This window comes from Pleurodeles waltl, chromosome 4_1 (assembly GCF_031143425.1).
Source record: "Pleurodeles waltl isolate 20211129_DDA chromosome 4_1, aPleWal1.hap1.20221129, whole genome shotgun sequence".
NCBI classification, from domain to species: Eukaryota; Metazoa; Chordata; class Amphibia; order Caudata; family Salamandridae; genus Pleurodeles; species Pleurodeles waltl.
The window spans coordinates 229,325,715-229,351,619 of NC_090442.1; the positions used below are offsets into that span (position 1 = coordinate 229,325,715).

Sequence of the window (25,905 nt, forward strand, 5' to 3'; positions counted from 1 at the left end):
CCTACACTAAGTAGGAGCACAGCATACTAAGCCTAATCTGCCATTCAGGTTTCCCCCAGGGAGAACATCCCTCATACCTGGAAAAAGAGGCCTGAGGTCTAAAAAGACACCGTCCCCATCTGGTTCAGGGCTTGGTCGTCTAAGCAGGTAGCTGTAGTGAAGCTTGCAGCAATCAGCATACAGTTGGTCATCTGACTGGAATCTCCCTCTAACATGTTTGGGACTAAAGGGTGTTTTATAATAAACAGCTGACATTCTAAGAAATAGTCCCCACGTATGAGTGTGTTTTTCTGTGAATGCTGGAGACCTAGCATACCACGTTTGTCGGCAACCCTATCTGACTTTAGCCTTGGAAAAAGCACAAAGTGAACTATATGTCCTACTAAGAACCCAAAGCTTTCCTAGGCGAAAGAATAAGAGAAAAATAAAACTGCACCGCAAATGAAGCTATTGCTAGAAAAATAAAGCAATGCTGAATACATTTATCAACTTGAGGACTTGAGTAAGTTACCAAAAATGACTGAATTACATCATAATAGACAAAAGTCTCCTTCTAGTATAGTGGGAGCTATTTGGAGCAATAATTCCTTCAGTGGGAGTTATCCTAAATTCTATAAAAATGTGAAAGTTGTCTACTATTGTGGATAACATGCCGACAAATTTTTCAGGAGCCATTATCCTACTGGATGCTGAAATGACTGCGGTAAGATCTATGACTCTTCAGAACCGTCTTGCGTTAAACATCCTTTTAGCAAAGGAGGGTGTAGTTTGTTGCTCATATATACCCAACTGTAGTAAAGAAATTGGAAGCCTTAAGGCTATTGCTAGTCAAATTGCTAACAAGTTGAAAGAACCTGGAGTTTGGGAAAAGGTTGGCAAAGGTTTTGCTTCTGTGAGAAATTGGCTGGGCAACTTAGGGAAAGGTATAATTTTGAAAATACAAATAATGATTGTGATTTGTATCAATGACTTATGTGGAATTCATAAATTGTTTTCTGTGATCAAAAGAAGGAAATTGAATAATGATCAGAGGGGGGAAGAAATTAAAATGGAAAAATGTTTTAGAGAAAATTCAAAAAAGAAAGGAAATGTAAAGATACAGGGAATAAAACTTAGTTTGAATGACACATTTAGTCAGAGGAGGGATGGTGAAAGCTGAATTACTAATGATTTTCATTTATTGCCTGTTAAGAAGTTACTTGAATTAGGATAACATAGAAAATAATGTGAGTCTTGGAAAATGTGGCCACCAGGAGCTGAATGAAATGATTATGAATATACGCATTGTCTAAATGATGTGCACATGTAGGAAAATAGTGTACTAATATGTCATATTAATAGTTTTATATTAATGTATTTGTTTTGTTAACATTAGGCCTAAATGTTCTGTAATAATCATAAAATGTGCGTGTTCTGTGAAAGTCAAGACAATTGAATGTTATCTTTTGTACACAGAGTTGACCAGACGATTTGTAAATGTACTAGGCTCTCATGAGAACTGCCTGTTTGAATGTTTTACACTAGAAAGCGATACTTTGAAGGTATGACACGTGAGAAGATGTTCCCAGGACTGAACAAATAGCCCCACTGACTACAGCTGGAGTTGCAACAAAACTGTTACCTGACGGTGCAAACAGGAAAAGAGGAGCCAATCAGACATATGAAAGACTGTTTAGTTATATTTTAGATTCATAAACTAATGATTATTGGTACTACTGTGAATGTACGATTTTCTGACCGATGAGGGCGTGAGAAGATATTTTGTGCATCTTTAAACTTAGCCAGACTGCACAGTGGAAAGAGCCTTATTCTATTCTGTTTGAGAAGCTGAACAGTTCCTGGTGATTTTTTTCTTTTCTTTGACTATTTGCTTATGCTGATCCCTTAGGTATTGCTTCTTAAATGGTTCAGATAATTTCGAATCTGCCGTTTGAACCATTCCCTTTCACTGTCCCATTGCTGATACTGACCAGACAGATGTCCACCTGACGAAGAGACCACATCTTGCTGACACATTGAGGAGAGGTATAATGAAATGTTATTCTTTCCATGCTGTATTTGTGTTCTTCCTTTAAGCTACCAAACCGCTATTTTGATAGAACCATATTTAGATGTTTTTCCAAATTATCTTTAACTAAAACTGTTTTGCATGAAGCCCAAACATGCAATTCTAATTTAAAAGTTAGTATTGTGCAAATGTTGACAACTATCATTAACCAATAATTGATTCTGTTCATCTGTTGTGTCTAGATGTATGCTATTTGTCTTTCAGTTATTACTGTTATTGATTTGTACCGTAACCCCCAAGGTTGTAGTTATTAACGCTCTAGCTAAATTGAGATTCTTTAGACGTTTTGGTCAACCTGTGCTGTTGTTATCTGTTTACCATTTGATTTTGAGACTAATCTACGTGATATTATCATTGTTAATTGTAAAGAAATGGCTCCCTGTTGCAGTTACCCCCCCACTTTTTGCCTGATACTGATGCTGACTTGACTGAGAAGTGTGATGGGACCCTGCTAACCAGGCCCCTGCACCAGTGTTCTTTCACCTAAAATGTACCATTGTCTCCACAATTGGCACAACCCTGGCACCCAGGTAAGTCCCTTGTAACTGGTACCCCTGGTACCAAGGGCCCTGATGCCAGGGAAGGTCTCTAAGGGCTGCAGCATGTCTTATGCCACCCTAGGGATCTCTCACTCAGCACAGACACACTGCTTGCCAGCTTGTGTGTGCTGGTGGGGAGAAAACAACTAAGTCGACATGGCACTCCCCTCAGGGTGCCATGCCAACCTCACACTGCCTGTGGCATAGGTACGTCACCCCTCTAGCAGGCCTTACAGCCCTAAGGCAGGGTGCACTATACCACAGGTGAGGGCATAGGTGCATGAGCACTATGCCCCTACAGTGTCTAAGCAAAACCTTAGACATTGTAAGTGCAGGGTAGCCATAAGAGTATATGGTCTGGGAGTCTGTCGAAACACGAACTCCACAGCTCCATAATGGCTACACTGAATACTAGGAAGTTTGGTATCAAACTTCTCAGAATAATAAACCCACACTGATGCCAGTGTTGGATTTATTAAAAAATGCACATAGAGGGCATCTTAGAGATACCCCCCGTATTTTACCTAATTGTTCAGTGCAGGACTGACTGGTCTGTGCCAGCCTGCTGCTGAGAGACGAGTTTCTGACCCCATGCAGTGAGAGCCTTTGTGCTCTCTGAGGACAGAAACAAAGCCTGCTCTGGGTGGAGGTGCTTCACACCTCCCCCCTGCAGGAACTGTAACACCTAGCAGTGAGCTTCAAAGGCTCAAGCTTCGTGTTACAATGCCCCAGGGCACTCCAGCTAGTGGAGATGCCCGCCCCCTGGACACAGCCCCCACTTTTGGCGGCAAGTCCAGGAGAGATAATGAGAAAAACAAGGAGGAGTCACTGGCCAGTCAGGACAGCCCCTAAGGTGTCCTGAGCTGAGGTGACTGACTTTTAGAAATCCTCCATCTTGTAGAAAGAGGATTCCCCAATAGGAATAGGGATGTGCCCCCCTCCCCTCAGGGAGGAGGCACAAAGAGGGTGTACCCACCCTCAAGGACAGTAGCCATTGGCTACTGCCCTCCCAGACCTAAACACACCCCTAAATTCAGTATTTAGGGGCTCCCCAGAACCTAGGAAACTAGATTCCTGCAACCTAAGAAGAAGAGGACTGCTGAGCTGAAAAACCCTGCAGAGAAGACGGAGACACCAACTGCTTTGGCCCCAGCTCTACCAGCCTGTCTCCCTCCCTTCTAAAGACACTGCTCCAGCGACGCTTTCCCCAGGGACCAGCGACCTCTGAATCCTCAGAGGACTGCCCTGCTCTAGAAGGACCAAGAAACTCCCGAGGACTGCGGCCCTCTTCACCCAAGACTGCAACTTTGTTTCCAAAGGAGCAACTTTAAAACAACTGCGTTTCCCGCTGGAAGCGTGAGACTTGCTACTCTGCACCCGATGCCCCCGGCTCAACTTGTGGAGAACAAACACTTCAGGGAGGACTCCCCGGCGACTGCGAGACCGTGAGTAGCCAGAGTTGCCCCCCCCTGAGCCCCCACAGCGACGCCTGCAGAGGGAATCCCGAGGCTCCCCCTGACCGCGACTGCCTGTTCCTCAGATCCCGACGCCTGGAAAAGACTCTGCACCTGCAGCCCCCAGGACCTGAAGGATCCGAACTCCAGTGCAGGAGTGACCCCCAGGAGGCCCTCTCCCTTGCCCAGGTGGTGGCTACCCCGAGGAGCCCCCCCCCTTGCCTGCCTGCATCGCTGAAGAGACCCCTTGGTCTCCCATTGATTCCTATTACAAACCAGACGCTTGTTTGCACACTGCACCCGGCCGCCCCCGCGCTGCTGAGGGTGTACTTTCTGTGTGGACTTGTGTCCCCCCCGGAGCCCTACAAACCCCCCCTGATCTGCCCTCCGAAGACGCGGGTACTTACCTGCTGGCAGACTGGAACCGGGGCACCCCCTTCTCCATTGAAGCCTATGTGTTTTGGGCACCACTTTGAACTCTGCACCTGACCGGCCCTGAGCTGCTGGTGTGGTAACTTTGGGGTTGCTCTTAACCCCCAACGGTGGGCTACCTTGGACCCCAACTTGAACCCCGTAGGTGGTTTACTTACCTGCAAGAACTAACAATTACTTACCTCCCCTAGGAACTGTGAAAATTGCACTGTGTCTAGTTTTAAAATAGCTATATGTGTTTTATTTGAAAAGTATATATGCTATTGTGATTATTATTCAAAGTTCCTAAAGTACTTACCTGCAATACCTTTCAAGCAAAGTATTACATGTAGAATTTGAACCTGTGGTTCTTAAAATAAACTTAGAAAATATATTTTTCTATACAAAAACCTATTGGCCTGGAATTGTCTCTGAGTGTGTGTTCCTCATTTATTGCTTGTGTGTGTACAACAAATGCTTAACACTACTCCTTTGATAAGCCTACTGCTCAACCACACTACTACAAAATAGAGCATTAGAATTATCTCTTTTTGCCACTATCTTACCTCTAAGGGGAACCCTTGGACTCTGTGCATACTATTCCTTACTTTGAAATAGTGCATACAGAGCCAACTTCCTACATTAATCTAGGGAAATAAACATTTTATCTTTACAAAAGGTGTGGTTATTCAAAGGGGGTCATGGTGCATAAAGATTGACTCCAAAAGTAAATTGATGTTTATCAGGATGTTGTATTAAAGGGTGAAGGTATGATTTATGGTGGCACCACTAAGCATAGTCAAAGGGTCTGTCAAACCTCTAACGCATCCCCTTATCAATTAAATAAAAAATAAATAAAAAAGACCAAATAAGGACAGACACGCTATCAAACTCCCACGTAGATTAGTGTAGCCCTGGGCCCACAAACACAGAACTGTGCTCTGAAGTCTAAAGTCAATGACTTCCCTTCTCCCATTCGTGCTGCTGCCAGAGAAAAATACTGTAAATGTTCCAGTTATCTAAGACACTTAATAGCACTGTGTCATGTCTGTGCATGTGTGTGCCAAAAAGTTCAAGCACAGATATACTGATGCTGGTTCAGACAGCTGGCTAAAAAAAAATAAAAAATAAAAAAAATGGATCACATCTGTGTGAAGGGCAAACATTATGTGGAAGCTTCTGCCCAATCAAAACATGTACTCCTGGATACCAACATGTGGGCGGAGGCCCCACTCCTGGAGTGCTTTTTAAATCCCTCATTTAGATTATTATCTGGCAACAACTGTGCTGTCAAGCCAGACCTAAACAGAGACCAGCGACCCTGCCCACCATCTGTGGGGTACAGACACTGCCCATAATCAACTCCACAAGATTTTCCAGAAAGCTTTGGGAGCTTTCGTAGCACCTCTCAAATGAAGGCTGGCTGAGGGTCTACGCTAAATATGGCCCATATTCAGAAGGTACCTTAAGAGTCAGTGTCCTTGCTTTGATAGAACAAAGCAAGCATGCAGGCAAGGAGATCCAATTCTTTGGAAGAGGCCAACCCACAAGGAAGTGATCTAAGGTCAATATCCAAAAGCACACCTGCTGTTTGAGCAGGCAAACAGTTACCATTGCAAAAGGGCCACTCCTTGCTGGCCACACAGCTGAATGTGCTTTCTGCTGGGGCCACGTTTCCTGTAATAGAACCTAAAGCCATCAATAAGGACACTGAAGTATAAAAAGAAAATAGTTAAACTTACCAGTTATTAGTATAGTTTTCCCCTGTGACGTGGGGGAACTGAATAGTGCCTCTGCTTCCACTGACCAGCAGTCCATCTCTTCTGCACTCGTCTGCAATGAAGAAAAAAAAAAAAAAAAAAAAAGAAACTGTTAAGGAGCATCAATGGGGTTGAGAAAGTAAGTCATTTTGAATGGAGCCTATATGAACATCAAATCAATATTATTAGGTTTCATAATGTGTTCTACGTTTATGAACAGTCAAAAAGTGAAACAAAAGTGTTAGCCTAAAGTTTTTCTTGTCTGCTCTGCATAACTGTACAATCTGGCATTTTTGTCTGCAGTTATAAGCCTACTGGCTTGAGACAAAGACAAGGGTCCAGAAGAAGAGCAGGTGTATTGAGCATTTAAACTGAAGGGACCGTTAAGCTATTACTACGTTACGTCCGTTGAAAGCATGTTCTCCCAGTTAAAAACGGGTAGACCGAGGAGGAACCCTGAAAGGCTGGGTCACAGAACCATCATAAGCTTTTATAGAATTGCTTGTTCCTCGATAGGGCTACAAATATTACTTAAAGCTGCTGAGATTTTGAAGATGGAGGCGTATTGTTCTTACCAGTAATGATACAGGCGAGGGCATGGACTTGTTTAAGCTTTGTCTATGCCAAGCAAACTTTAAGGACTCATCTATGAAATGTAATGGCTTTGCTAATGCGGATTTCTTTTCTTAGATGGCTGTTACAGATGCATGGTGAGCTCGGTAGTAATCCTTGAATGAATTTTCTTATGCTTTTAAAAAATCATTCAAAGAAGGCCAAAGACACACTTGCAAACGAGATGGCATTCTTCAAATGGATATAATGGGGGGGGGGGGGGAGGGACTTCGACCAGTGGACTGCAACCTATCAACATCTTGCTCACACCCATTCTGAACACCTCCACCTCTTCTGTGACCCTCCTTAACACTGGGAAAAACACAATTGTCCTCCCATTGCTGAAGAAACCCTCAAAGGACCCTTGAACACTTGCCAGCTACAGAGCAATCTCCCTACCGCCATCCCTGGCCCAGGTCTTAGAGAAAATCAAATGCCTCACTGAATACCTCACCAGCTACCAACCCCATCAACACCACTCAGTCCAATCATACCAATCATACCAATCATACCAATCATACCAATCATACCAATCATACCAATCATACCAATCATACCAATCATACCAATCATACCAATCATACCAATCATACCAATCATACCAATCATACCAATCATACCAATCATACCATGGACACTGCCCTCATTGTCACCATGGATGACATCTATATGACTAAACAGAGGAGACAGTGGCTCGTCCTCTTAGGCCGCTCTGCAATATTTGACATGGTCTCCCACCCTACCCTTATCCAATGCTTACATATCGTGGTCCAAGGATATCAGAAGGACCCAGTCAGACATCGTATACCTCTGACAACCACAACCTCATCTGCAGAGTTCTGCAAGGATCGTCGCTGAGCCAGATCCTCTCAGATGCATACATGGTCCCTCTCACCAGCATCATCCATCATCCTGTCCTATGCAGACAGGAAAATCATTCTCTTCCTCCTGGATAACAAACCTAATGTCCTGATTAAATTCAGTGCCCGCATGACCAATAGCACACTAGATGAAGGCCAACTTTCTGGAGGCGACCACCAACAAGACAAATTGTGACTTTCAGGAAGAGCACTTCACTGTGGTACTCCACCTGGGGTCAACAGCTAGGCTAACACCAATCCCCCTTAAGACTTACCCAGCACATAAGAATCTCAGAACCGCCATCAACAGCAAACTCAACATGGCCATCCAAGTCAATCTAATCACCTCCTCATGCTTCCATACCCAGAAGATGCTAGGGAAGATTTCCAAATGGCTTCCAATCAGCAACCAGAAAACCATGCATGCACTTGTCTGTGGGAACACCCTCTATGCCGGGTTCAACAAAAACTCACCTGAAGGCTGTCGGCCATTCTGAACTCTGGCCAGAATCTCAAACTCGTACGCTGCATGAATGTTGCACCACACATGGAGCTCCACTCACCAAACTGCGAAACACCCACCCAGACTTTCAAGACACTGCATAACACTGGCCCAGTATACCTCAATCACATATGCTTTCTCAAACTTTGTGGACACCTGCTTGTCCAGAATCCTACTTGCACAGATCCCTTCAGGTTTTCCATTTTCACACTTAAGTAGCCCATTGAATCCATGTTTTTTGTTGCATGGTGAAATTTGTAGCCCTGATTAGTACATTAGAAAAATCTGATATACAATTCCTAGAAAGGAAATTAAAATCCTAGAAAGCAAATTAAAATCCAGCACTGAATGAATTACTCATCTATGGATTTAGGAAACTAGAGAGTTCTGCTCAATGTCAGTCTTCACAAGCTAGTGGTTATGCCATCTGCTTGTTTGAAACCTTCACTTTAGTTATGAGTGTATGAAAAGTCATTGAATTCAGCATCACATGAAGAAAATGTAAAATTAGGTAATACTATTAATAGGTTGAAAGAGAAAAATGAGTTGTATGTTCTGCAACAATTAAACAAAAACCTAAACAGGAAAAAACTGGAATCATGTATTATACAAAATAAAACCCAAGGAAATACTTTGTACTAGCATAATAAAGGAATGTTTAGAATTGGTTATCTTGGTCTCTAAGCATGCTGTGCTGCATGGGATTGGGATTGGCGTGGGGGGGGGGGGGGAGGGGCAGGTGACCAGAGGGAGGTCTGCTCCCCAGGATTGTGAGGGTGGTGCAATCCAGGGGACTGTATTGGGCTTCTCCCTCCTGGGGTACAGCTAGAGGTATATCCAGCAGGTTGCTTTGGGCTCCCTGCCACCTTTTTAGGTACAGGTGACCTGGTGATTAGTGGCAGGGAGACCAGGCGGGCATTTTGTGTGTGAATTAGTAACTGATTGGTGGATTGTTACAGATATGGCAGTCAGGGAGGATAAGGTGGCGCAAGCAATGTGCCTTCTAAAGGAGGCTGGCCACCTCAATTAGGCCTTAGCAGGAGCAGGCACAGGCAAGGTATGTCTGATGTGGAGGGTGTCGGACCAGGTGGCAGCTGTGGTTTAAGCTTGCTCACTGCAGCATAAAGTTAAAGACATTGAGCTCTTAGGGGTAAGGCGAGAGCGTGTTCAATGATTTATTTTCAGAGAAGTTGAAGTCTGTGTCTTATCAGTGGACATGGCAATGTCCAAGGTAGAGGGGAAGCTAATTGCAAAATGTTATACGATGTTAGCTTTCAGGCTGCTACTGGTGAACCCAGACAATTTCCAACTGGTGGGCATGTAATTCGAGGGGCAGTGTTATGTAGACAAGGTGCTGTCGATAGGCTGTTCCATACCCTGTGAGCTATTTGAGAATATTAGTTCATTCCTGCAGAGATTTTACATGGCATGCAGGACATGGGCTGCTGACACTTGTCGGTCATCCGGGTTGACTGGCAGTGGCTGTTAAGTTTTCTTCGGCTAAAGAGACTCCTAAAGACACCTTTGAGCTCTTGAAAAGGCCATGAGGCCCAGTAAGGTGTTATCATTTCTGGGGGTTCAGACTGACTTGCAGGTGATGCAAGCATTGTTGCCACCTGAAAAGGGAGAAAACGCAGACCTTGCTACATGACATGCTGGGTAAAAAGAAGGTGAGGGTGAAAAGTGCAGGTATTGCAAGGGCACCTCAATTTTGCAAGCTGAGTGATCAGAATGAAGGACTTTTGGCAGAAGGTTGGGTTCGACATTATTTGGGTTCATTGCCACATCACCATGTGCACTTATCAGCCGGGGTCAAGGAGGATCTACTAATGTGAGGTTTCTTTTTGGATTCCTTCAATGGGATTCCATTGTGCATACAGGTTGAAACAGAACAGGATGTATAGATCTTTTGGGATGTAGCAGGGGGGTGTGTGATTTGGCCTGTATTGGCAAGGGTGTTGGTGCACAGAGGAGCAGCCAAGGCACTAGAAGTTGGGAGCAGGAGCATTGTGTTTGCCAGAGTTTTTTCCACTGGTCATAACCAACACGCTTGTGGTAGCCATCACTGAGACACAGAGCTGGCACACCAAATGGTGTTGTTTAGAGTGGACAGCATGGCAGTGATCCTGATCATAAACAGCCAGGGACACGTAAGTGTTGATGTTCCTGTGTGTATTTGTGTTGAGTGCACGGGCGGAGGGTGGACAATGACACTGTGGATGCTTGGTCTCATTCACAGTGGGAGAGATTGACCACAAAGGCAGGCACTCAAGATGCCCATGCCAGAGTTGTGTTCAGGCTCTGGAATCTGGGGAACAGTGCAGACAAATGAGGTGTAGAAAGACCAAAGACGTGGACAAGTTTATTTTAAATTATGGAGAGGGGGGCCTCCAAGGCAACCATAGATGGAAAGCTAGCAGGCATTGCCTTGACGGGAAAGTTAGTCTGGGGTTATGCACCATCGGTGGGAGAACTGGGAAAGAGGATGCTTGAGGGTTGGGTGAGGGAAGAGGTGCATGGGGCAGAAGAGGCAGCCTTTATCTTGGTGGTTAGTTTGCAAGGTTCTACATGTCTTAGCAGTGTGCTCTGGGAGTTGCGCTTAGGACTTGGATGTTCTTGGGTGCATTTCGAATGTCCAAGTTGTTGGGTGGCTGTGTTGGGAGGAAGTCACCAGAAGGGACAACAGACTGGACATTTGGCTTCTTAACCTCAAAACAGACCAACAGGCAAAGGGAAGGAGAGTGAACCTTAAGACTTACCCAGCACCCAACTGCTACCGGGTAATATTGAGCGACAAGTGGTGAGCGGCCTCTGGCACACAATTTGGAGTGGGTTTCATACACATGGACTGGGCCCAGTTATGGCATTTCAACTGTAAGTTCTTTAAGGCCTTCAGCGAAGCAGTAGAGGCTTTGGCGGCAGCATATGGGACATTTGGTTTTGCACTGGCACAGCGATTGAGGCAGGCACAAGGTGATGGGCACAGGAGAACATCATGCAGATGGGAGATGGTCCTTGGACAGGTTTAGGAGTTACAGGTGTGTGGACAGGCTGGATGGGTGTGATCAGGGCCCTAATGTTGGAGTATTTACTGCTGTTTTCTCTATCAGGTTTTGTTCCAGGCTTAGCAGCCGAGGGCATAACCATTTGAGGTGGGCCACTCATTTAAGTGGCCAGACAGCCAAGAGGCACAAGTGGGACATGGAGTAAATCCGGGGTTTGATTGACGAACGTTCCCAGTTACTTGGCAGAGAAGAGGGGGCATGTAATGGCACAATTTATTGAGGTGTTTAAACAGCATGGTAGTGGGTAGAAGATGCCTGGATGTTTTGGTGCTCGATTTGGGAGAAATTATCTGGGGGTAGCAAAAGGAATGGCTTTGTTGTAGGCCATAAAGGGGACCTTTTGCAAATTGAGGCTAAGTGGGCAGGATGCTTTGTCCTCTGGACTGAGTTTATTCCTAGACTAAGCTGGAGAGGGGCCTGTAGGGCAGCAGCGATTGACAAGGTGCGCAGGTATGTCAATAGGGTGATGAGAATCTTTTCTAGGTACAATGATTTTGGGCACATTGAGCATGAGTAGGTATGATAATGTGGAATGTTTTTGGGACGGGGTGCATCTCTAGTTTTAGCATGGAATTGTACAAGCCGAAATTGACAGGAGTTGGTGAGGACTTTGAATATCCATTAGGTAAATGGGTCTAGCAGCCGGAGATCAGGGAAGAAAAAGATAGCAAGTAGGCCTTTGTCTAGGTGGTGGTGGTCAAATAAAACTAGGAAAAAGTAGGGGAAAAAATAAATCTAATTTTGGAACAGTTTTACTTGTTATAGTTGCAATTTTATTATTATTTTTTAATATACCGCTATACGAACAGACTGTTCTAAGGTTAAAGAATGAGTGACCACGGACAAAGACTATAAAAAAAATAATTATATATATATATATATATATATATATATATACACACACACACACATACACACATACATATACATATACATACACATACGCATACATACATATATATATGAAAGAAGGGACTCAAACAGATCTCACTAAAGAACAAAAATATATTTCTACTACAAAGTTTTAGCTTCCGCCTTCCTCAGGTAGTACAAGATGGTTTGCTCAGTGGCTGCACAGCTGACACTGGTGGATTTTCAAAAAGCATCATGAGGGAAGGTTCCAATTGGAATGTGGAATCAATGCAGTCCTAAGAACTCTTCAGATATGCAGAAATCAAGTGGTATTGTCAGTGATGTTCAGTCCATCTGGATGCAGTGATTTTAAACGGTACATCCAGAAATTCTGATGTCCAGTAGTTCTTCCTTTAAAACATGTTCCACAGGGAAAAATCTTCAAATCTGATAGTAAATGGTCCACAAGGTTAAAATGGTTGGCTACAGGCTGGTCAAGTTTCTTGTTAATTATTGCCGATTTGTGGTTCCTGAATCGTGTACGGAGGTCATTCACAGTTTGACTTACATATTTGTTTTTTACAGCTTTGACGTTGACACTGAATCACATAAATAATGCATCTAGAGCGACATGTAAGATGCTGTCTTATTCCATAGGTCCTTTTTGTAACAGAGCTAGTTACTGATGATGTTTGTAGAAGGTATTCACATGTGATGCACCTTTTGGAATCACAGCAATGAACTCCTGCATGTGTTACAGCTTGCTTAAGTTCAGCTCTCACAATAAGTGATCATAAATTGGGAGCTCTGCGGTAAGCAATGACTGGCGGTTTTGAAAAAAGCTTTTGCAATTTTTCACAAGTAGATAGTAAGGGAAAAGTTGTTTGTATTATATTTCTGTAGTTGGGAGCTGATGCATGATAGTCAACCACAAAAGGGATTCTGTCACTTTTGTTTATTCTGTTATTCCAAATAAGTGCTTCCCTGGGTAACTGCAAAGACTTGTCAATTTGTTGCAGAATGATATGCAGAGGATAGCCTCGCTTTTTAAATAATCTAACAAGCTCCTGTAGATGGCCTTTACAAGATGGTGGTAAGATGGTGTCTTCATTGCTGCAGATGTGTCTTATTCTGAGTGCTTGGCTGTAGATGATGCTGAGTTTAGTGTGGCGTGGGTGACATGAAGTCCAGTTTAGATACAAATGAGCATCTGTAGACTTGTGGTACAGATCAGTTATAATTTTTTGTTCATGAATGGTGAGTAACACATCCAGAAAAGGGAGATGACTCTTCTGTGTAGTATTGCTGCCAGTGAACTTGATGGTAGGATGGATACTGTTGATAAAAGCTGTAAATTGCTCAAGTGTTCTGCTTCCTGCATTCCATATTATAAATATGTCATCAATGTATCGTAGCCATACCAGTGGTTTGATGTTAGAACAGAAGGCCATGTAAAGATGGTGCTTTAGAGCCTTCTCTTTGGTGCATGCCTCCTATGTACAGTCTATGGGCTTTGAAATTCCAGGGGTGATGCAAACGTCTGTTCCAGTAGGTCAGGAATAAAGGATCCCAGGAAAGACACATCAAACAGCCAAGATTCTGGCAGTGCCTTGGTGACTGCTGTCCTCCAGATCCATGACTTTGCTTTAAATGGCCCAAACATCTTGACCATAATCCATAACTTAAGATGTTGTAGTCTAGCTGACCTTCACTTGCATCATGACCTAATTCTGTAATCAAGTCCAGTCTGGAAAGGGGAACTAATTGAACTTACAAACTATTTCTGCTCTCATCCCTTTTTATGCTGCAATAGACCACTTCTCTCATTATCGACTCCAGAATTTTCTGGTATGTTGGAGCTGCCTTGTAGTGTTTGGACTTTTCTGAACTTTCCTAATACCTTGTGTACTTCAGGAGTTTGACAACATAAGACAATTCAGCTGAGAAGAACATTCTTAGGCATTGGGCCCAGAACATCAACAGGAGGCCCAGTAATTCCTGGAGTGTCCGATATCAGGGAAGAGTTTTGTTCCTTGAGCCAAATGTGAGACTTTATGCAACCCACCAAGCATTCAATATTATAGGAGTATTGGAAGTGATCCAAACTGCTTCAAGGAGTCAAGGCTGAGTTTTGTGCCATGGAGCAGACATGTAGACCAGCTGAGAGCGATATGAAGTCTCCCCGTGGTAGCAGGAAAGCGAGCCGCAGCTGTATCCGAGGATGATTATGTCCCTATATTTCAGAAATCTGTAGAGAAGTAGATGGAAGCCAGTAACAGACTTGCATTTGCTCAGTCAGGGCTACAGATGTTACTATTATGTTACTGTAGATAGCTATTAGGTTACTAATGCATAATTGCAGCAACTCTAACCCCCTCACCCCCTCCCCCCCACCACCACCACCACCACCACGAAAAAGGTTTGGTTTGAGACAAATGAAGGACTGGCCCAATTCTACATGACCACTAAACAGTTTATGCGAGAGGATACAGCATTCATAACCTTCAGGACTCCCTACACTGTGCCCGCAGACCCAGGCCATTTATACAGTTGCTACAGGATCATCCAGTCTTGTTATCTAGGTGTATCAGTTCTGATGAATTTTAAACCAGCTACTGTAATTTTACAGTTTACTTGATCTTCTTGCAGAAGCACTGGCACAGGACAAAGATTAATCCCAGTCAGCATAGCCCTCATTGCATGGTCTGCAAACATCTTCTCACACACTCCAACTGTGCCTCAAAGACAGAACATGGGGAGGCACTCCACTGCTATGGAGATTGGTGGTACCACTGGGACCCGGGTTTCAATGCTGTAGTTTTCCTTCCTTCATCCTACAAGTGAATCTCTAAAAAGTCACCCATTGTAGAGATTAAGGGAACGTATGGAGCACAGTTAAATGGAACATTGGAGTATTTGCCACTTAGTGCAGCCAAGGACCACTTCTCTGCAATCACCATTAGGTGGCTCTTTTTCAGGTGCTTTGTGACGTACAACTTTTAAAATCCATGTCCCTGCTTTCCATTATATTTTTAAAACGTTTCTGTACTTTGGCTTTACCTAAATGTTGTTTGATCATGCTTGGACCCATTGTAGGAAAGTACCATCTTGCCTGGCATGTTACCCCCATATTTCACTGTATATATGTTGTTTTAGTTGTATGTGTCACTGGGACCCTGCCAGCCAGGGCCCCAGTGCTCATAAGTGTGCCCTGTATGTGTTACCTGTGTGATGACTAACTGTCTCACTGAGGCTCTGCTAACCAGAACCTCAGTGGTTATGCTCTCTCTTTTGCTTCCAAATTGTCACTAACAGGCTAGTGACCAATTTCACCAATTTACATTGGCATACTGGAACACCCTTATAATTCCCTAGTATATGGTACTGAGGTACCCAGGGTATTGGGGTTCCAGGGCATCCCTATGGGCTGCAGCATTTCTTTTGCCACCCATAGGGAGCTCTGACAATTCTTACACAGGCCTGCCATTGCAGCCTGAGTGAAAACGTCCACGTTATTTCACAGCCATTTACCACTGCACTTAAGTAACCTATAAGTCACCTATATGTCTAACCTTTACCTGGTAAAGGTTGGGTGCTAAGTTACTTAGTGTGTGGGCACCCTGGCACTAGCCAAGGTGCTCCCACATTGTTCAGGGCAAATTCCCCAGACTTTGTGAGTGCGGGGACACCATTACACGCGTGCACTATGTCACTACATATGTATAGCGTCACAATGGTAACTCCAAACATGGCCATGTAACATGTCTAAGATCATGGAATTGTCACCCCAATGCCATTCTGGCATTGGGGAGACAATTCCATGATCCCCGAGTCTCTAGCACAGGCCCGGGTACTGCCAAACTACCTTTCCCGGGGTTTCACTGCAGCTGCTGCTGCCGCCAACCCCTCAGACAGGTTTCTGCCCTCCTGGGGTCCAGCCAGGCTTGGCCCATGAAAGCAGAACAAAGGACTTCCTCAGAGAGAGGGTGTTACACCCTCTCCCTTTGGAAAAAGGTGTCAGGGCTGGGGAGGAGTAGCCTCCCCCAGCCTCTGGAAATGCTTTGATTGGCACAGATGGTGCCCATCTCTGCATAAGCCAGTCTACACCGGTTCAGGGATCCCCCAGCCCTGCTCTGGCGCGAAACTGGACAAAGGAAAGGGGAGTGACCACTCCCCTGACCTGCACCTCCCCTGGGAGGTGCCCAGAGCTGCTCCAGCGTGCTCCAGACCTCTGCCATCTTGGAAACAGAGGTGCTGCTGGCACACTGGACTGCTCTGAGTGGCCAGGGCCAGCAGGTGACGTCAGACTCCTTCTGATAGGCTCTTACCTATGTTGCTAGCCTATCCTCCTTCCTAAGTAGCCAAACCTCCTTTTCTGGCTATTTAGGGTCCCTGCTTTGGGGAATTCTTTAGATAACAAATGCAACAGCTCATCAGAGTTCTTCTGCATCTCTCTCTTCACCTTCTGCCAAGGAATCGACCGCTGACTGCTCTGGACGCCTGCAAAACTGCAACAAAGTAGCAAAGACCACTACTGCAACCTTGTATCGCTGAGCCGGCCGCCTTCTCGACTGTTTTCCTGGTGGTGCATGCTGTGGGGGTAGTCTGCCTCCTCTCTCCACTAGAAGCTCCGAAGAAATCTCCCGTGGGTCGACGGAATCTTCCCCCTGCAACTGCAGGTACCAAAAGACTGCATCACCGGTCCTCTGGGTCCCCTCTCAGCACGACGAGCGTGGTCCCTGGAACTCAGCAACTCTGTCCAAGTGACTCCCACAGTCCAGTGACTCTTCAGTCCAAGTTTGGTGGAGGTAAGTCCTTGCCTCCCCACGCTAGACTGCATTGCTGGGTACCGCGTGATTTGCAGCTGCTCCGGCTCCTGTGCACTCTTCCAGGATTTCCTTTGTGCACAGCCAAGCCTGGGTCCCCGACACTAACCTGCAGTGCACGACCTCCTGAGTTGTCCTCCGGCGTCGTGGGACCTTCTTTTGTGACTTCGGGTGAGCTCTGGTTCACTCTTCTTCGTAGTGCCTGTTCTGGCACTTCTGCTGGTGCTGCTTGCTTCTGAGTGGGCTCTTTGTTTTGCTGGACGCCCCCTCTGTCTCCTCACGCAATTGGCGACATCCTGGTCCCTCCTGGGCCACAGCAGCATCCAAAAACCCTAACCGCGACCCTTGCAGTTAGCAAGGCTTGTTTGCGGTCTTTCTGCACAGAAACACCTCTACAAGCTTCTTTACGACGTGGGACATCCATCCTCCAAAGGGGAAGTTCCTAGTCCTCTTCGTTCTTGCAGAATCCACAGCTTCTACCATCTGGTGGCAGCTTCTTTGCACCCACAGCTGGCATTTCCTGGGCATCTGCCCACTCCCGACTTGAGTGGGCCTCTTGGACTTGGTCCCCTTGTTCCACAGGTACTCTCGTCTGGAAATCCATTGTTGTTACATTGCTGGTGTTGGTCTACCTTGCAGAATTCCCCTATCACGACTTCTGTGCTCTCTGGGGAACTTAGGTGCACTTTGCACCCACTTTTCAGGGTCTTGGGGTGGGCTATTTTTCAAACCCTCACTGTTTTCTTACAGTCCCAGCGACCCTCTACAAGCTCACATAGGTGTGGGGTCCATTCGTGGTTCGCATTCCACTTCTAGAGTATATGGTTTGTGTTGCCCCTATACCTATGTGCTCTCATTGCAACTATTGTGACTGTACATTGCTTGCATTGCTTTCTATTGCTATTACTGCATATTTTTGGTATTGTGTACACATATTTTGTGTATATTTGCTATCCTCCTACTGAGGGTACTCACTGAGATACTTTTGGCATATTGTCATAAAAATAAAGTACCTTTATTTTTAGTATATCTGTGTATTGTGTTTTCTTATGATATTGTGCATATGACACCAGTGGTATAGTGGGAGATTTGCATGTCTCCTAGTTCAGCCTAAGCTGCTCTGCTAAGCTACCCTTTTCTATCAGCCAAAGCTGCTAGACACCTCTTCTACACTAATAAGGGATACCTGGACCTGGTGCAGAGTGTAAGTACCCCTTGGTATTCACTACAAACCAGGCCAGCCTCCTACACCCATCAAGTATTTTTCTGGTGAAAACAGAGCTGAATGTCAAAGCTACATGAAACTGTGCAACATTTTTTCAATGAACTGTTCTGACCTAGAATAGATTCCTATTTTTTGGTGGTGTAGCCCCTTTCCCAAATTATGGATTTAAATTATTACCAGCCATTCCCCGTTCATGACCTTGCTCACAAAAGTTGTGAAATTAATACAATGAAGACTGGCCAACTAAAGTTGTTAATTTGACAAGGAATCATCTTAGTAAGCCTTTTAGTATATTGTCAACTGTAAAAGTAAATGGGACCAAAGTACAAACAAAGTAACTTTCTCAGTCACTCCACTTACTGTAAACCACTGTTTACAAAAGGTAAAGACGGTTTTCCTGTCTCCCAGGAAACACGGCCTGTGAGAGGGAATTAGAGAACAAATGTGCCATGCAGAGCAAGCAATTCCATACTGTTCATGACCTCGGTATGGTTTGCAGTCATGACTGAATACTCCGAACAGTATTAGAATTTGATATGCAACCCAATAAATTCTTGATAAAAGATTTAAACAGTAACTTAGTCCCCAATTTGTGTGGTTGAATTCTTTCAGCCCTCATTTGATGCTTGCTTTAACACAGGACTAGATGAAGATGCCCCACGACATGGGACAACCTGGGAGCACTAGAACACAGCTCACTTTAGGGAAGGTCCCTGCAGGTTCAAGGTTCACCATCTCACAAAGCACATGCATCTGCATGATAGATCTTAGTGACTTCAGTGTACCAACTGCTTTAGCCCTTTAATAAATTTTTCAGACCCACATGACGACCCGGAACCAGGCATCACAGTGGATGGGTCAGTAGACGTAAATGTGTATTCAGCCCAGACAAATGCACAGCACATCTTATGCATACAAGATTTAAAGAGGGAGGTGTCAGAACTGAAGTCTATGGTTAATTCCTTAATTGCAATAGTCAAGCAGCTAATTCCTTCAGACGCCACGGCCATCATGAATCTTATCCATAGCCCAATGCCAAATCCACTAGGTACCTCGAAGTTGCTCAAATCGCCAGCAACCAATTGTGCTGGCCAACATTTAGCTGGTGCTAAGATCAAGAATTCCTATCAGCCTCCCCCTCGCAACTGCTTAGGTGCAGGAAAGGCATCAGATACTTGCTACCAAATCCTCAAATTCACGAGCGACACTGTCCCTAAATGCACTGCACAGCCCGCCATTGACCGGTTTCAATATAAAAACACTGTTCTAATGGTCAACGTTCCCAAACTACACCAAGCACAAAGGGAAAGGGGAGATTCTGTTACAAATAAGGCAATTAATTGGATCCGCCACGTAAAAGGCTGCAACTCTGTAATACGTGAGGATATAATTCATGCAGTCAGAAGGCCTGATCCAGGCACACACTTTGACATGCTAAAGTTGACATTTAAGGATAGGTGCATGGTGGATAACCTGGTGGCCCTAGACACAAGGGCAAATGCTCCAGGACAATCCTGTATCCAGTTCAAATACCCTAGGCCACCTGTGCACTATGGGGTTCGCCCCACTCATTGTCCAGCAGGTAATCTATCTGCTCTCAGTGAGAATGATTGACTTGAAGTAACATCCGAAACACATGCTGAGCTACCCTTCGACTTACATAAAACAACTGTCCCTGGTCTGGCTGTAGTTCCCAACATTGTCACCACAAGCACCCACGTTCCTCTTGCTAACAGATTCCACCAGACCACCCATGACCCATTGCACAACTGTGATAACATCATACTCTTCCTTTCCCAGGAACATCACTTACCAATTCAAGAACAGCCAGCCAAGCATGAGAACACCTCACCTAGGGTTAGGCCAGCTCCCCTAGATGGGTACACCACTCAACCCAGGACCTGCTGGGCAATAGTGATAACGATCCCTTCCCCCTCAACCAACTCCACCTGCCAAACAAACCTCTAGTAGCTAAACCTTCAAATATCACATCAGTGGACATGGTGGTCCCTCCAACCACTGGGGTTGGACTTGTCTCATGGAATGTGGCAGATTTGAGATCTATACTTCCCCCTCCCATCCTTTACCTCCTTTATTGAGGAACATAAAATAGGTTTTCTCCAGGAGACATGGTCTACCGATCCACTCTTTCAAACTGGCTACTCAAATTTTTATATCCCTGCCTTGCCCAGTATCAGGGGCAGGCCTTCCGGGGGTTTAAACATTTGGGCTAGAACATCACTAAACTGCGGCATATCACAGCTAACTATTGATTCCCCCGGACCTGTTAGGTCTTCGCCTATCATTTGGGACAGACAGTTGTGATAATTTTTTAACACCTACAGTAGAGGGGTTGGGTGGGGAGGGGGGGGGCGGGCAGGGGGGGAGTTGGTTGGGATTGGGTCTCCAAAATCCTGTGTGTTCTGGAGGCATTTTTGCAAAACCGTCCCCGGCATCATAAATTCATTGTGGCAGGTGACTTCAATGTCACATTTGAACATCTTGACATGAACATGATCCGGGTCCACCTACGAGGAGGATCTGGCATGGTCTATCCATGCCCTGGATTTCCCACCCATCAAAAGGTGGACGTCCAAGTAAAATTATTGACCATGGAATTTGGACTCAGGGCTCCTAACGGCAGGACCAAATCAGACGCAAAGGGTTGTCACACACAGAACAAAGTCAACCACACCAATAAAATTGATTATTGCCTAGTCGATATAAGACTATGGTCCCTAGTCATCAACATGATGGTTGAGAGATCTGAAAGAGACCATAACCCTCTTTCAGTCCGTATATCAGCTTTGTGTAACCACTTGTCCATGATTAACACCTCAGTAATAGCACCAGAGGGACTTAGTCTGATTAATGACAAACGTCACCTAAATTGGAATAAGGTTTTGGCTCGACCCACGCTCAATGCTGCTAATACCACCTTGAGGACCACATTGATGGGTTTAGAGGAAGGTCCTGCAATCCCAAACGAAGAAATAAGCTTAACTCACACCTCATGCTTCAAGGGTATTGCAGCCCACTTCTCAGTAGATATAGCTCCTGATGGCAAAAGGCTTAAGGGTAGGCAACGCTGGTTTAACAAAGTGCCGGTACTCAAACAAGCATCTAATACAGGCTATTAAATCTAAGGATGTAAACGCCATTCGCTCAGCTAGAAAGTCTTACAAGTCAGCTGTCTGCAAAGCAGAGTGTGGTCAACGTAAGTGGTGGGACGCACTTAGTGACACTGCACGAGAGAGGAACTGTACTGAGTTCTGGTCCCTGGTAGCGACATCCTTAGTCCCCCTCCAGGCACGTTTTCGTAAAAAAATATCTACTATTGAGCAAGCCCTTAGGTTTTTGCTTTTATATTGGAATACTGTTTTTATTGGCAAAGGGAATCTGTTGGACCTGGCCCTTGTGGCAGGTTCATCCCCTGACTTTTTGCCTCCTTCCTCCTATTTTATTTCTGACCTCTCGCTGTTGGCTCTAGGACTCTGAGCACTAGGACTGCTGACCAGTGCTAAAGTGTAGGTTCTCTCCCATCTAAAGTTGGTATGATTGGCTTATACCTAATTGGCATATTTAATTTACCTGGAAGTCCCTTGTACATTGGTATCTATACCCAGGGCCTGTAAATTAAATGCTACTAGTGGGCCTGCAGCACTGCTTGTGCCACCCACTGAAGTAGCCTTTCATACCTGTCTCGGGCCTGCGTGCGCAGTTTTCTGCCAGAGGAACCTGGCATCTAAGTTTACTTGCCAGGCCCAGAACTCCCCTTTCACTACATGTAAGTCACCCCTAAGGTAGGCCCTAGCTAGCCCTATGGGCAGGGTGCTATGTATGTAGAAGGCAGGACATGTGCCAGGTTGCGTGTCCTGTCTTGGTAGTGACAAATAGCCAACTCGGTGTCTCACTGCTGTGAGTGCTGCCCTCTCATAGGATTGCATTTGAAATGCCCGGTCTTATGTGTAGGTGGTATTGTCTGAATTATGAGGGGTAGCGTAGGCATGTTTGGTATGGTTGTAATGATGAGAAATGCTGCTTACTTGTGCAGGTGGATTTTTTATTACTATGACAGAAATGCCACTTCTAGAAAGTGAGCATTTCTCTGTGCTAATGACTCTGGTGTTTTGCAGCTTGACTCCAATCCACATCTGGGATGAGTGACAGTTTTGTGCATACTTTTCAGACAGCCTGTACACAGGGAGGGTGGACGTGTCAGAGAGTAGCATCTTCATTCTGAATAGGCTTCCTGGGCTGAGAGAAGGGAGAGGTGGGGCACACCTGCATTTGTAAAGGCTGTGCCCTGGCCTCACACAATAGGGTTGTTTAGCCCCAACTGATGGCTAGAGTCTGTGCTGGAGGAGAGAGGGGGCACTCCCAGAACCAGTTTTAACTGGTGGGAACCTCCTCTCCCCCCTCCTTTGAGGACACACTGTAAAACTGAGCATAAGTACAGGGGAGTTCACCTGACAATGTGGAGACACTTTAGAAATTAATTGAAACTTGACACAGAATGCTGCTGGAGAAACTCACCAGGAACCGCCATAGACTGATGCTGCTGTGCTGACCTGTGACCTGCTAGGTCACTATAAGGAACTGTTACTTGCTTGCATTTACCTTGTGCTGGCCTGCTGCTGGGGCCTGCTGCCTGTGCTCCTTTTCTGTTATTACTGTCTCCCAGGGGCAGGGTGCTGTGGCCCCTGACCACTGCAACTGTCTGCTTCAAGCACCTGAGGAGCGCTTTCTTTTTAAAGCTATAGTGCCTGGAGCAGCACTTTCTGTTTATGAATCTAGCGCCTGGAGGAGGGCTGACTTTTTATAACAACCTTGCACCTTGAGAAGAGCATTTTTGCATTGCCATTAGAAAATCACTGCCACGAGCTGGCATTGTTGAAAACAGTGTGGAAAGCGCACTCCTTGAAGTGCCCCTGGGGCACGAAGGAGACAAAAAAGGAGCAGGTATGCTCCTTATGGTGCTTCCGGTGTCTGGCGTACTGAGGAAGTGCCCTAGGCAGGCACCTACTTCGGTGCACTCACCACAGCGACCCAGGCATTGCATCCTACTCAAGGAGGGAAGTCTGCTGGTCCAGGGTCGGAGCTGCCATGCTGCTGGAGGCAGCAGCCCCAGAGGATGGAGCAGAGCAACTTGGGAGGCCCTGGGCGTGCCCCCCTGACTATGCCTGAAAGATCTCTGCCAGCTGGGTAGAAAGGTAAGGAGTTCTACCGGCCGGGAGTGCAGGGGTTTTAGACCCCTGGTGCCAGGAGACTCGAGTGGAGTCCCAAGATCCCCTGAGTGGGGAACTAGCCATCTTTAGCCTCCTTGCGAGGACATGGGCGGCAGCCCTTATACCAGTGCGGGCTCCTGTCCCAAGTCAGTTGTCCTTCCCCTGTGAGGCAGGGTTCCCTCCCCCTCCTGTCACCATCAGGAGGTCCCAGTTTCGGCATGTGAGGAGCGCTGGGGCCCCCTTGCCCTAACTGAGTGACATTGCCCATAGCATCAAGCAGGATACAGCACCAGTCCTCTAGCGTACATAACGGGGTTGGTGATACACCATGCATTTATGCTAATCTATGTTGTGGGCATTTGGGTTATTGTTTTCCCTGAGTTGCCATACACTCATTTTATGGGCATTTATGATGTTGTGCTAAATCGGTCTTTATCTGACTTGCCATATGCATTTGCTAATGTTCCTGTTTAGACATCTATGCCAATAGATTTTTCACTTGCCATATGTTTTAGAATGTTCATAATATGGGTGTTTGATATTTCTGTGACAAGTGCATTTTAGTAGTAATGTGATTCCTGACTACTGCTTATGTTGTAGAATACTAAGTAACCTGTGTGTTATATGTGACTACTGCTGGTTCTGCAGAGTAACCAATGTGTAACATTCTGACAATTGCTCAAGTAGCAGGATATTACCGACATGTTGTGACTGGTCTAATAATTGTGTTGCGTACAATACAGTAGATTTTCATATAACTTGGTGTTGTGTTTCCTTTGTGGTAGAGATAGTGCATCATGTGTGTTGTGCAAACACTTTACACATTGCCTCTGGGATAGGCCTGACTGCTCGTGCCAAGCTACCAAGAGGTTGAGCAGGGGTTATCTTGGGCGTGTAGCTCCCTTGCCCTAACTAGAGTGGGTGGGTTCTGCCTGGCTTAGGTGCATACCCTAGCCAACCAGAAACCCAATTTCCAACAGAATCTGAATGTTGCTTTTGTGGATTTGAAATTTGCATTTGACCTAGTACCCTGTAACAAGTCGTGGGAAGTCCTTTCCCTAATGGGAATCCCAGAGTACATTCTTGTACTATTAATCCGGCACCACCAGGGTAATTATGCACGTGTCAGTTGGGATGACAAGCGGCAGCTAACAGACAGAATCCATGTGTCAAGGGGTGTACGGCAAGGGTGTGTCCTTGCCCCCACCCTGTTCTCCTTGTACATTAATGATATTGTCCCCTCTCTATTCAGAGTGGTTGGCTGACGTACCATTGTTAGGCACACAGAACATTCCGGTCTTGCTCTTTGTAAATGATACACTTCTGATATCCAAGACCCCAAGCCGATTACGGAAACTCCTCACGTTCGAGGAATTGTTCCCCGCGGGGACTTTAAATCACTGCTTCTTAAACTAAATTGATGACGCTCAATCCCCACAGATCCTTCAGAGGGAAGTTTATTCTCGTGGGTACCCCACTTTAAATGTGCCCACCTTTTTGTTACCTGGGCATAATATTAACTGAAAAAAAGTTCTTGGAAATCTCAGATTGCAAAGCAAGCATTAAAACTAAAGCAAACGGGGGTTTTAATAAACGATTTTTACCTCTCGCATACTAAACCAATACACCCTGCAATCCAGATATATGAAGCCAAGGCTGTGAGCTCAGCCCTTTACGGGGCTGAATTGTAGCACCATGCCAAAGCCCAAAATAATTTCAGAAGAAATCTTGTGTCCCTCCCGCCAAGTACTCCACTGTTCCCCCTTTTAAGGACCCAGGCATGAAACCTATTAGTCACAAAGCCCGCCTATGTCCCCTTTTGTACTGGTGGTGCCTTTGGACTACCCCAGAGCTTGCCTCCTTTACTGTAGCCCTGCAGGTCATTTTAGAAACTGACCATTCCTATAGTATCCCCTGGCTTAGACACATCAAGGGGCTACTTTATTCGCTGGGGCTTAGAGAACTCTGGGATTCTCCAACTACTACCTCCTTTCCTTCAAAAAGCGACCCAAAAAGAATTGTATTGGCATAGGGTTGACTCCGAAGATCTGGGGGTTGCACTTCACTACTCTATCATTTGATTTCGCCAACCTAAAAGAGGCATGCAAATATGAGGCTTTCTGGGACATAATGACGGTGCCAAGAGAAAGGAAGTGGTACTTCCAGTTCCACATTGGCAGCTTGCCACTAAGATTACTTACCAGTCGCTGGTCACATGAAGAAACAACCATCTGCCCAGCTTGCAAAGCACACATTTAAACCTCACCCATGTCTTATTCGTCTGCCCTGCTTATGCTGCCTCTCGTAGGAAATGGCTGGCCCTGGCTTTGAGACTGCTGGGAGTTCGCAGGTCCGACATAGGTCTCGGAATTCTCAGATCACACACTTGCCTGACGTTGGTGATTGCTGTTGCCAAGTTCCTTGGGGCAAGTTGGATTGTCAGAGGAATATTTGTATAATGGTTTTAGCAAAAATGTATCAATTCACTCTGGGAGTGCATTTA

At 45.5% G+C, this 25,905-nt stretch overlaps 1 protein-coding gene across 2 annotated transcripts in view; it reads right to left on the bottom strand.

The window, feature by feature from the left end:
- OVCH1 (ovochymase 1) overlaps window positions 1–25,905 on the bottom strand; it is a 1,177,845-nt gene that overhangs the window by 874,660 nt on the left and 277,280 nt on the right. For both annotated transcript variants that reach the window (XM_069228188.1, XM_069228187.1), the window contains exon 9: window positions 6,215–6,305. In XM_069228188.1, coding sequence (XP_069084289.1) covers window positions 6,215–6,305 — 91 coding nt within the window. The remainder of the gene's footprint in view (window positions 1–6,214; window positions 6,306–25,905) is intronic.